Source organism: Equus asinus, chromosome 7, assembly GCF_041296235.1.
Source record: "Equus asinus isolate D_3611 breed Donkey chromosome 7, EquAss-T2T_v2, whole genome shotgun sequence".
Lineage (NCBI taxonomy): Eukaryota > Metazoa > Chordata > Mammalia > Perissodactyla > Equidae > Equus > Equus asinus.
Genome location: NC_091796.1, coordinates 101,208,331 through 101,220,534, shown reverse-complemented (window position 1 = coordinate 101,220,534; position 12,204 = coordinate 101,208,331). Strand labels below are relative to the sequence as shown.

Genomic DNA, 12,204 nt, shown 5'->3' with positions numbered 1-12,204 from the left:
GTCCTGGAGATTCTTAAGAGCTCCACGTGAACCTTTAAGTTCCTGAATATGTTCCTCCTACTTCCCTCTCTAGTGTGTTGTTTTGGGGAGGATTAACCCGTGTTGCCTCCTGGAGGAGGAGTCATGCTCCTTCCAACAGCTTCTGTTACATAACTTTGATGTGAGGTCCTTTTCCAAAGTTGGAGGCTAGCACGCCTTGCAAAACACCCCACGTGCCAGCTTGTGCTCACTTCCCACTGAACCCCAGGGTGCCATGGGACCAAGAGAAGTTATTTCAGCTTCCCTCGAAGAACTACCAACACTAGCCATTTTGGGGTTGTTTCTGAGCATCTCTGGAATCTAACACATTTGACAGAGAGTTAAAAGAACTACAATGTGCTGACAAAAATCCTGGTGAATTCTGAAGTCCCTCAGTAGCCACATCACCCCGATACGTTACCCACATCAAATCTTCTGCCTGCTTTCTCGGCGCTATGGTGTTATTTAGAAATTCGGGATGAAGGACACAATTTGGTTGCCAGGCACACTGCAGCAACAGTGGAAAGGAAGTGGCGCGGGGCAATAAACTCTAGCAGAGCGTATTTGAAATTACGCTTGGTTCTGCCATTCAATAATTGTGTGAGTCTGAGTGACACACCTCAGCTCTCTGAGCCCGCGTGCCTCATCTAGAACAGGGGGTGAATGACATCTACTCTGCAGAGTCCTGAGGACAAAATGTGTAAGGGCTGGTGGTTCCTTCCTCCCACCACCCCCTCGCCAGTCTCTTTATCTGACAGCGACTGCAGCTTCGCTAGGAAACCTACCCCACACAACACACTACTTAAAGCGTTAGGAGGAAGCCTGCCCAGAGAAGCCGGCAAAAACACCACTGCCAAATCCACGAACTTCTCACCAGATTTCAGCTTCCGCTGAGTTCAAGGTTCTAATTAAAGTACTTTCCATTTTCAAAACAACTGCAAGCAGTAATTACATACTTTCCCTCCTAACCTTCCAGGAACAGCCTGAGACTGAGGCGAAACCTCCCAGGCCCCTGGACCTCGAGCGATGCAGATCGGACGTCATACTCTTCCTACCCCATTGACCCAGATTACATAACGTCTCCTGCAGCTCCTGCCACACGGACCCCAGAGAGGGTCCTGGCTCATTCTAGCCCTCTCAGATGTGCGCTGAGACTCCACGTGCAAGGAGCTCTGATGGGGAAGCTGGCACAACGGCCTTTAAGATGAAAGTCCTATCGTCACACATTCAGGGTAGGGTCCCCGCTTTGGGTAATAAGTAGCATCTTTTATAATGACTGGTTCCTTACTGTTTCTATGGATGTCTAATTGAAAATGTTATGTAACTTAAAGTACGGAGCATTCCGGAGCTATTAATAACCAGCTGCATGCAAACGCTGAGGACTCATGGAGCTTAGAGTCAGAGGGGGTCATCTGGTACTAATACACACACACGCACGCAGACACACACACTCCTTGCATATATGTAAATTGAAACCCAGAGAATGGGAATCACTTATCTAAGGTCAGAAAGCCAACTAACAACAGAGTCAGGAATAAGTCCCAGGTAACCTGGCCTCTGGAGGACATTCTTTTCCTCTACACTCCCCTAGGTACCTGCGTACATCCTCACTGTTGCACAGATGTCACAGCCCTCGAACTGGGTTCTCACATTACTGGGCATGTCAGCTATGATCAAAAGAGCTCATGGTCTGGACTCCCGAGTTAGAAATTGGATGCCGACAAGGGAAACGTCTCACTGTGGTTTCTCATTGGTGATACATACCCCTCCTGTTCTCCACACCAAAATCTAAGGCACCTAAAATATATATTAACAGGAAGCTATTATATGTATGGTGAGGAAGAGCTCAGCTTTAGAGATCTTCCAGAAAAGAAGTGGTTTAAGACAAGATAAAATTGAAAAGGGAGAATTCATTCTTGACTGCATATTTTCATGCCAGAGGGGGAAAAAAAGCAAAAACAAAAGTGAGAGAGAACTGTGAACTAAAGACTAAACATCAGGGATGGGAGTAACGTTTTACTACGTAATCTGGCTTTGGGCAACAGCAGTATGATATATGACCTAAAAATCATTCTATCATAATTACATCAACATTTTCAAAAGTAACTTAATGAAGATGGTTTCTCTGAACTCATTTTTATTCCAAACCTTACCAGTTAGTCATGAGGAGCTAAAATACACAATGCTGGGAGATTAATATGCTCACACAAGATGCACTGCTTGCCATTCGCAGACCCTATGAGCCTGTCAAGAATGAAAGCTTTGCTCTGGTTGTGTGAATTTCAAATAGTCACAAAACCCACTAGGAGTTTAGTTTCTGGGAAAAAGCGAGACATGCCCATGTCATCTGGGATTCAGTAACACTTTAAAAGGTTCATTAATCCACATCTTTAAAAGACCTATGACAACCCCATTAAGGGCTCATAGGTCAAGTTGATGAATTTAGCTGTAATCAACAGGCAAAGACTAAGTCAGGTCTAGACATCCTGGTGGCCCACCTTTCCTGTCACCGTCCCTCTGTGTCCCTGCTCAGGCAGGCTCCACCGATCACTGACAGAAGCAGCAAATAACTGGGTGGGGAGAGTCTAAAAGTCACTTTATTTACATGCACTAATTGTTTAGCTGGAGAAGGCTTTACGATTCAACTATGATGGATTCTTTCTGGAAGGGACAGGCAAGCTCACCAGCTTGCTGCTTTCTAGCCGGCTGGACATCTAATTGATGCATTGCATTTCATCGGTTCTTAGGGGCCAATGTCATCTCTCTGAATGAAAGCCTAACCTATCCCATAAGCCCCATCTGGTACCTTGGGGCACTTTACTACCACCATGCTTTAGCCCAAAAGACAACCCACCAAAGCACAGCTCAGGCTTCCCCTCCTTTGGGTGGACCATGAATCTTGTAGGTCCCTCCCCACCACATCTTCTTCTTGGAAAAAACAAGCTATTCAGTGTGGAGCTGTTAGTCCCAATGCCCGGGTCTGATCAGCTCACACCACCCCAGCTCAGGCCCGGAACCCACTCTTCGTAGAATCGTTTAGATGGAAGGGATCTGAGAGGTTATCCAGTCTGACGTGTTCCTTTCACTAACAGGGAAACTGAGGCCCCTTATTGCCAGGAGAAGCTTCCTGCACTGACACCAACACTGCATGAGTCGTATAGACAGCAAGCCCAATATTTGGTGACTCAACTGATTAAACGAGCTGCTCAGACCAGGACCAGATGATTCCTCGTGGCTTCTCCCTTCAGGATGGACCTAAATGCTCTGAGGCAAACAGTTAAATGCTGCAAACCTGAGAAGTAGGGGAAAGCTTAAGGCCTGATGTCTACATTAAAACCCCCTCCCCTTTTCTTCTGGGCTGACAAGTGTGAAGTGCTGCTGACACGGAAGGATGACAAACGTGAGCCAAGACAAAACCTCCGAGAGGGTCGGCTCCTGCCCCTTGGCCCTCTGGGATCAGCCCCAGGGCCTGTTAAGTAACCATCCCCAAGGCTTACACAACCAGGGGCAGGTAGACTGGATTGCCCCTCACCCCACAGAAAGGTTTAGGACAAGGTTCTGAGCCTGAGCATGTGCAGGGCAGGCAGGCACAGAAGGGGCACATCCGAGGAAGCAAACACTGCCTTTTCCATCCTTTAAGAGGCCTGGGAGAAACAGGGTCCCAGGAAAGAGGGTGCCCAGGGGGACATATCATCCTCCCACCTTAACAGAAGTAGCCTTACACTCACAGTTCACATTATGGGTAAGCAGCATGACGGAGGGATGGACAAAAACCATACGCGGCCAGCAATTTATTTCATCTGAGCAGACACTCATTGGCACAAGTATTTTCACCACACGCAACGCCTGGAGACGGAAGCAGTTAGTAGAAGAAATGAGAAGGTGTGTTTCCTACAAAGGGATCAGCTTGGCAGAGAAGTAGAAAGAGCACCCTGGGTTCCAATCTGGTCTCCCACTTCCTGGCCTTGTGACCTTGATTAAGTCAACCATTCAACCTCTCTGGGCCTCAGTTTCCAAATCTGAGCCATGGAAGAAGGGGGATCTACTTCCTCGGGTGGTTTTGAGGCACCTACCCAGGAGAGCCTGGACACCTACTACGTGGTCACTATATGTGAGCTGTCTCCTCCCCGCAAATGATGAGTTTGAACCCAGGATGCATATATCCTTATCTGGACCAAACAGGTCTCTGCCTGCGTGTCCAGCCGGCATCTGCCTCCCCTATGGCGGAGGAAAGCACCAGGTCTCCAAGGCGCCGGGGCAGTTCAGCCTCCAGGCAGGGTTTGGGGAATGGGGGAACCGAAGGGTTCCATTGGAAGCCTCATAGGCTTCCAGATTCGGGGTGGGGGCCGGGCAGGGGGTTCGGAGGCGGCCTCCAGGCCTTGCGAAGGGGCTTTGTTCCCGAAGCGGAGGGCCTGGCTTACCGAGCAGCGCATCCGGAGGCGGGCGGGGGGCGCGCGGGGCACGCAGCAGAACCACAGCCTGGCCCGGACCCGGGGCGCCTGAGCCGGAGAAAGGCGAGGAGGAGGAAGAGAAATAGGAGGCTGCCGCCAGCTCCTGCCTCATTCTCCCGGGCAGCGCCGACCCGCTGGCTGCCGCCGGCTGGGGCTGGCCGCCGGGCGCCGGACCCCGTACGCGCGGCTCATGTCCCCGTCCGCCGCTGGAGAAGTGTACGCGCAGCCGGCTCGTCTCCGGGCGGCGCCCCGGGGCTCCTCATGCCCCGAGCCCGGGCTCGGCGGGAGGACCTCGGGGAGGCAGCGCGGAGGGAAAGAGAGAAAGAGAGAGCGTGAGAGCGCGCAGAGCTGCGCCCCGCGGGGGCTGGGGGCGGCGGGCGACCGGCAGGACCGCGCCGCCCCACCCACCGCGCCGCTGCGCCCCGCGCTGCGCGCCTGGTGGGGCGCCGAGGCCCACAAACTTTAGCACATGGCTGGTCCGGCGGCCGCGGTGGCGGGAGCTGCCTCGCTTGTCGCGCGCCCCTACTCCCTCCCCGGCCCAGCCGCGGCCCCAGTGCACAGCTTACCGGCGACGGCGACCGCGGCAGCGGGGCTCCCACCCGGCTGCGCGCAGAGCAGTGCGCACCGGCTAGGAAGGAGGAAGGGGCTGGCGGCGTTGGGGTCCCTGCAAGGGAGGGGCACCTGGATGACTGCGATCGGCGCCGGTTAAGGCATCCTGGGAGGGGGCTGCGTGCGAGCCAGGGTCCGCAGGCCCGGATGAAAAGGGTCCGTGCGCCCCTTGCCCCCGCCCCGCTGCGCCGCTGCTGACGACGCGCGCGGGCTTCCCCGGCCCCGGGTCTGCGGAGCCAGCCCCGTTACCTAGCGACTCGCTCCGGGGAGCCCACGCTGACGCGCGCGACTAGCGGGGCTGCGGCAGCCGAGGGGAGGGGAGGGGAGGGGAGGGGAGGGGAGGGGGAGCTCCGGAGCGAGGAGGGCGGGCGGCTGTGGCCGGAGCTCCTCCCTCTCCCTTCCACTCTGCGCTGGGGAGGGGGCCGGGGAAGACGTGGCTTCAGCCTTACCCCGGAGGATGAGAGGGCTTGGGCTGGGTGGGGGCGGATGAGGGGAAGCACGGAGATGCTCCTTCCCTCTCACTGGGGATGCAGCAGCAGGTGGCGGCGACGTGGCCCGTGGAGGCCTGGCGCCCACAGGCGCGGAGATGGACCCGGTCCAGGCAGGAGCGCGGTGAAGGTGGCTGTGGGCGCGTGGATGTGTAAGACACGCTCCCACCCACGTGGTGTACAGGGGGACCTGAGGACGCGGGTGAAGGAGAAGCCACCTCCTTCCTCTGGTCTCCCTCCCTCCTTCCTGGACATTTTGCTCCTGCGTTGTCTCTTCATCATGGAAGCAAAGGTCGCTAGACTCCCTGCTCCGAGCTCCTCCTACCTTCTCCAGAACTGGAGGATGGCCAGGTGGTTGGGGGGCAGCTGTGTCCTCTTGATCAAACCAACCCCCCCCCCCCGCCACGCCCCCGTGGCAGCGCCTCCCCGCGCCACCCTTTTGTCCGGTTGCCCACCTTGGGGACCCTATCACCTGCCTTGGGCACCTTCCTGTTTCTGGATTTGGGACTTCTCAGACCGGGGTTCAAATCTGGGCCCCTCCAGTTTCCTGCAGTATGTTCCCTAAGGTACCCATCTCCAGTAAAATGGAGTGTTTGTCCCCTAAAGCTTGTGGCTAAGTCCTAGCACCTAAGGTGCTCTATCAGTGTGAATGTGTACTTGCTATAAGGTGTGCAGCCTGTCTCCTGCTCCTCTGAGACCTCACCAATAGACACCCCAAAGCCCAGGAAAGTGGGGAAAGGGTCGTGAAATGCCCTCGTAGCAGACAGGGAACATTGCTTTTCAAGATGAGGGAGGTGACTTGCTGGAGTCCACTGGGTGCCTCAAAGCAGAGCTGGGCCCAGAACCCAGGCACCCTGGTTCCCAGGCTCCCACACCCCACTGTGGCCCCCTCTTCAACAGCTGGGTGCAGGGAGTCTCGCTTCCCCACTCCTCAGAGGCCCTCCCATTCTTGCTACAGGATAGGAACCACCTGCTGCCTCACCCACAGGACCCAGCCCACGCCCCTTCCTGATGCTTCTGCCCTCTTCCTCTCTGGAATGGTGTAGGGAGGAGAGGCAGAACACGGACCCTGCAGAGGGGGGATCCTGCCTGCCCAGGAATGCCCCTCACTCTCCACAGGGCAGATCCCCTCCCTAAGGGGCTTTGAGCAACATCAGGGCCTGAGCTGGTTTTGTTGGCCCAGTTTCAGGATACTTCCTCTTATTATGATGATGATGATGATGGAGATGTCAATAACTCTAGTAGAAAAACCCTGGAAACCCACCCAAACAGAAACCTGTATCTTAAGACACGGTGGCCCAAAGGCAGCACTTTACTGGGAAAAATACTTCGCGTCCCAGCCCATACGCAACAGTTGAGATGCAGCATTTCCCAGTGAACTTGGGGGAAACACCTCTAAATTTCCCAACCAGTTTTTATGATTGGCAGCAGGTCCACAGAAACTCCAGAAGACCTGTTTCCTGGGACTGTATTGGCAGCCGACCCTTTTTCAGCCCAGACTTCCCAAAATGCAAGTGTAATCAGACATCTAACTTGGTCAGGGAACCCAGTGCCTACAGCAAAGGAAAGCTCCGAGCTTGTAATCCATGCACAACCAGTATCTGGGCCCCACTATTCCAGGAAACAGGGCAGCCTCTGGGGAAACATGAGTTGATGGCACAGGCATCTCATTCATGGTTCACAAAGATTTGAAGAATGTTGGCTTGTGCCGTAGCCAAAGCCAGCATGTTCACCTTTACAGTGTGTGTATGGGGCCGGACAGGAAGCCGCAGGTAGGGCTTCCCTCCATTGCATTGCCATCCCTCAAGCTTTCCTCAGTAGAGGTGGGGAGTGCACCAGCAAGCTGGGATCAAGGCAGCCCACGGATCCTCAGGGCCACATCTTTCCAGGGTGCCCATTTCCAGTGGAGGAGCATCTCCCCAAGTTTCTAAGGAGCATCCACTCAAGTCAGGCACAGTGCTGGGCACAGGGATGCAAAGATGGATTTGATAAGCCCTCTGTCCTCTGGGTCCTCCTGCATTTATAGAGGGCCTAGCCCAGGCCAGGTACTCCAGTTACTAAGGGCTTCATCTGCGGGAGCTTGTTTTAACGTCACCAAAGCCTGTAAGGTAGGTCCATTGTCCCTTCTTGGAGGGAAGCTCAGAAAGGTTATGTAACTTCCCTAAAGTCACCCATCTGGCAAATGATGGACTGGAGAGTTACAGCCTGGTCTCCCTGACTCCAAATCCATGTTGCTAGCCATGACCCTATTTCATCTGCCAGGTTAAGAGAAAATTGAGACAATAATAATACGGAAAATACCTAATGACCTTTAGGATTACAAATGAGATGTATGCATTCCCAGGAGGGTTCCTGGAACAGAGTGAGCTCTCAATGATAGAGCCATTATTATCATCACTAGATACTCAATTTTGTTTTGAGCTGATAAGGTCTACCTTATAGGCATTACCAAGTGCTACTCTTGGAAGCATAAGGAAAGCGACTACATCTGTCTGCAGGGACTGCAGCTGGCTACACAGAGGAGATGGCATTTGAGTTGGGTCTCCAGGCATGAGTAGGTGTTGGGTAGTTGGAGAAGCAGAAGCAAGAGCAGGCAGATCAGGAGGAAAACGTAGGGGAAATGCACAGAGCTGTGAACAAGCACTCATTTGGGTAGAAGCTGAGAGAGACTCGTGATAGGAAAGCAAGATGGTGGACAGGAGCTGGGGGAGGCCACTGCCTCTGTTAGTGCTGGTCCCCTCCCTGAGGCATCTGCTGAGCCAGGCCTATGTGGAGGGGAGTGGGGAGACACAGGGGGACAGAGAGCTGGAAGAGAGGACCCAGCCTCCAGGCAGCCACCCAGGCAGAGACTTACTGGCCATACTTGACTGGAGCACCTTCCATCACTTGCAGGGGCAAGGGGTCATGATCCCTGCCAACCTCAGCACTTTGCAGGGCCACTGAGAGGGACATAGGCTATCCTCTGGGTCACTGTGTGGGAGAGAGGTCTTGGCAACCTGTAATGGGTGCATTACAAGGCATGGCTAGTTCACTCATTCTCAGGTTTTCTCCACAACTCATTCATTCATTTAATAAATGTTTGTTGAGCCCTGTGATGTACCCAGCACTCTGATGGCTGTCAGCAGTCGGCAGTGAACATGCCACAGCCCCTGCCCTCCCATCACTCACCATCTAGTAGAGGAGAGAGACCAGTCAGCAGGATGGTGTGGCAAGGGCTGGCATCAGTGCTGTGGTGTCTGCAGGCCGTGTGGTTGCACAAAAGAGAGGCCCCTCTCCAGGTTTAGGCGGTTGATGAAGACTTCCTGGTGGATAAGCTTTCTAAGATGAGTGGGAGGCAGCCAGATGGAAAGGAATTGGGGGGGGGAGGGGAGAAGGTTCCATGTGCAGGGGTAGTGCTTGCAAGGACCCAGAGGTGAATTGTGGGGAACTTCAAGTCCTAAAAAATATAATCCATTGAGAAAAGCCCAACCTAGCTGTAACTTTCAGAGAACAACTCTGTGTAGTTCGGCCAGATAAGTGTATGATGTCGGGGTGGGGAGGGGGGTCCCGGAGGGAGGAAGGAAAGAATTCTTTAGAAATAGTTCAGGAAAAGTTTGAAGTATTTTTAAAAAATACTTCAAATCAGCTTGAAGTATCCTTTTAAAAGTCAGTATCTCTATTTGCTAATGACTTCCCCCGTTCTTTTTACAGTGTTTTGCAGTTTTCCAAGCCTTTGGCACCCCATATTTCACTGGCCCTTGTCACATACATGAGAGTTTGGTCGGGATGATTCCTCAGCCTCAAAGCCGATAGCTGGCAGACCCCACGACTTGAACCTGGGGCTTCCTCCTGGGTGGTCTCGTCCTGATAAGTCTGGATAATTTTGTATGGCTCTTTATGGTTTGCCAAGGACGTCCGCCTCCCTGAGTCCACTTCTCCTGACTGTGTCAGCATCTCCAGCTTCAAAGAAAGAAAATGCCAGGCCAGGAAGGGGCAACACCTACCCGGCAGAGCCTCTGGTCTGCAGGGGGCCTGGAGGGTGGCTCATGGGGCTCATCCAGACAGGCTGGGCCTCTGGGGTGAGCAGCAGTTTGAACCAGGTGTGTTCGTGCTAACAGGACGGCCCGGGTAAGGAGAGGGCTTGTGTGGGGGTGACATAAAGGACAGGTAAAAGGAAGAGGACTCAAACACTGCTTTCTGTGGGAAAGGGGGCTTTAGGGTCTGAAATCTTCCTTTGTGACACCCATATTAAAGTGGTTATCAGAATAAAATGACCCAACCAACCAAGCTCAGGAAGCAGGAAGAGACTTGGACTCAAGACAACTGAGGAGAGATGAGAAAAGAAAACAGGTCCCTGAAAGAGGGGGTCATCAACTTCAAACATCTGGAGGGTTTTCTGACAGGAGAGGGTTTGACGAGCTTTGATGTGTGGCCCCAAAGGGTAAACTAGGCCACCAGGGAGACGGTGGTTTTCTTCAGGATTTGGAAGAGTGACACTTAGAGCAATGATTGGTGAATTACAATTCATGGGCCAAATCTGGCCCGCTGACTACTTCTGTAAATAAAGTTTTGTTGGACCACAGGCTGCCCATTCATTTATGTATTGTCTGTGGTGCTTTCCTGCTGCCTGAGCAGAGTTGAATTTTTGCTACAGAGACTGCGTGGGCCACTAAGCCTATAATATTTAGTATCTGGCTCTTTGCAGATACTAAACAGTTTGCTGACCCCTGAATGAGAGCAATCCAAATACCAAATGGGCTGCCTCGTGAGGTAGTGAGTTCTCCATCATCTGTGGAATTCAAGCAAAAGCGGAAGGCCTGTTAACCAGTGATGCTGCAAAGTGCCTGAGTAACCTTTAAGGTCCCTTTGAGATTGTAAGAGTCCAGCAGTTAAGGACAATTATTCAAATTTCTTCACGGCCTGCTAGTCACAATAGCCACAACTATCGATGAATAATCCACCCACAGAGCAGCCTCAGTAGGCTCTCAGGTCTATAGTTTTTCATCATCGGACCTGAAGTCCATCAAAGAGAGCAATGGCGTTCTCTGCCTGTGTTATAGGAGATAGATGGAGTACAAATTCAGGCAATCTCAAGGGTGAACATCTGCTGGAACTCTCTACACCCAAGCCTCCACGTGTAAGCTCACTGAGAAATGAACACACAGATCATTTCTGGGCCACCAATATTCCCATGAGGCTCACATGTTACTGTGTGTTTAAAAGGGGTCAGCTACGGTATAAGCGAATTTATTTTCCTTAGGCTCCTGTTAGGGTCTCTGGGGGTGTCATTCAACAAAGTCAGTGCCAGATCTCGAACTGGGCGGACCACCTGCCCTTGGAGAACCGGTCACCTAGGCCCCAGCTACCTGGCCAGAATGTGATGACTATCTGGTAGATCCCAAAGGCGGGGAGAGACTTACTCAGCCGGGTGCATTTATCCAGCAATGCAACATCGCTGCACAGCCTCCTTAGCAGAAATTTGCCTTCCAAGTGGGATCACAAAGAAAAGCAAAATGCTCTCTTTAAAGAAAAAACATATCTGGCCATTTCACTATCTTTTTCTCAGCCAGATTGGATACAAACAGGTTCAATTTCCCCATCTCAGACTGTCTTGCAAGCACCGTGATGGAAACAAAAGAAAATTTTCTCATGCAGTAGTCACAGCCTGCGTGCAGAAGCACAGATTTTCCAACAAGAAAAGGAGAATGTCCCCTTGTGAATAGCATCGGCTAAGGCTAAATTGATTAAATATTGTACCTAGTGTCTGCACGAAGGCCTGCGTCCCATTTCCTAAGGGGCCTGTCCAGGTAGCGATTTTCCTAAAGCCATCGTTGCTTTGAGTTTTCATCCCTTTCCCCTATCAAAGTGAAAAGACAGCAGCAAAAAACTTAGGTTACATTGTGGCATTTCGTATTTTTCTTACTGCTGCTTTTGTTTTCAGGTGACAGTTAGATAGTCAAGGTTTTGGTTGCAGGTGGCCACGGGCAGGATTCCCCAGCAGAGAGACGGGTGCCCCTAAGAGCTCTTCTCCCGAGAAGCCTTCAGATATTAGGCCAGGCCCTGGCACATCCATCCTCAGACACTTAATCATACTCAAAACCTATGTGAACGGAATTGCTGCTAGCTCTCCAGCTAGAGGAAATCTGTTGCTGTGTGTTTACATAGAATTTAAAAAGACCACAGAGAATGCCGGGGACTTCCACTCGGCCGTAAACAGAAGCAGCACCTTGCTGAAAGCTGTAAATGGTCCAGGCCTTCAGGGGGATCCCCTGAGCCGGTTCCTCCTTTGTCTTCTCTTCCCGTTTGTTGTCTGTGACCGGATTGTCTAATCTCAATGCCGAGGCCTCGTGTCCACCCTCATCTCTGTTCCAGGCCACAGGGCACCTGTCTCAACTTATTTTCACATCTCCTTCAGCCGTAGGTTAGACGGGGTCGAATTCTCAAATGAAAGTTGATTCTTGTGGGCGTGTGTGTGTGTTTTACAACTTACAATGCAGGGGGCATGGTAGTAATAGCCTGTTCTGCAGTTAATTGCAAATAAAATGATTCCTGGGTATTTTATTGATAATTACGTGGTGTCAGCATGCTTGGTTTTAGCTCCCAAGGTAAAATTGGAAAGTGTTGTTGAATTGCTCTCTATACGTTCCAGCACACATTAC

At 52.2% G+C, this 12,204-nt stretch overlaps 1 protein-coding gene across 3 annotated transcripts in view; it reads right to left on the bottom strand.

Moving 5' to 3' along the window:
- Positions 1-5,308, bottom strand: part of TUNAR (transmembrane neural differentiation associated intracellular calcium regulator) — a 45,170-nt gene extending 39,862 nt beyond the window's left edge. Inside the window, exons 1-2 of one of the 3 annotated variants that reach the window (XM_070514268.1) lie at positions 5,036-5,308; positions 4,440-4,760 (exon numbers count right to left, since the gene is read on the bottom strand). In XM_070514268.1, the coding sequence (XP_070370369.1) occupies positions 4,440-4,581 (142 nt within the window). In that variant the 5' untranslated portion in view covers positions 4,582-4,760; positions 5,036-5,308. Of the gene's footprint in view, positions 1-3,746; positions 3,860-4,439; positions 4,761-5,035 lie in introns of those variants that run through there. The other 2 variants (XM_070514270.1, XM_070514269.1) reach the window with 2 other exon arrangements.
- Positions 5,309-12,204: the final 6,896 nt, after the last annotated feature.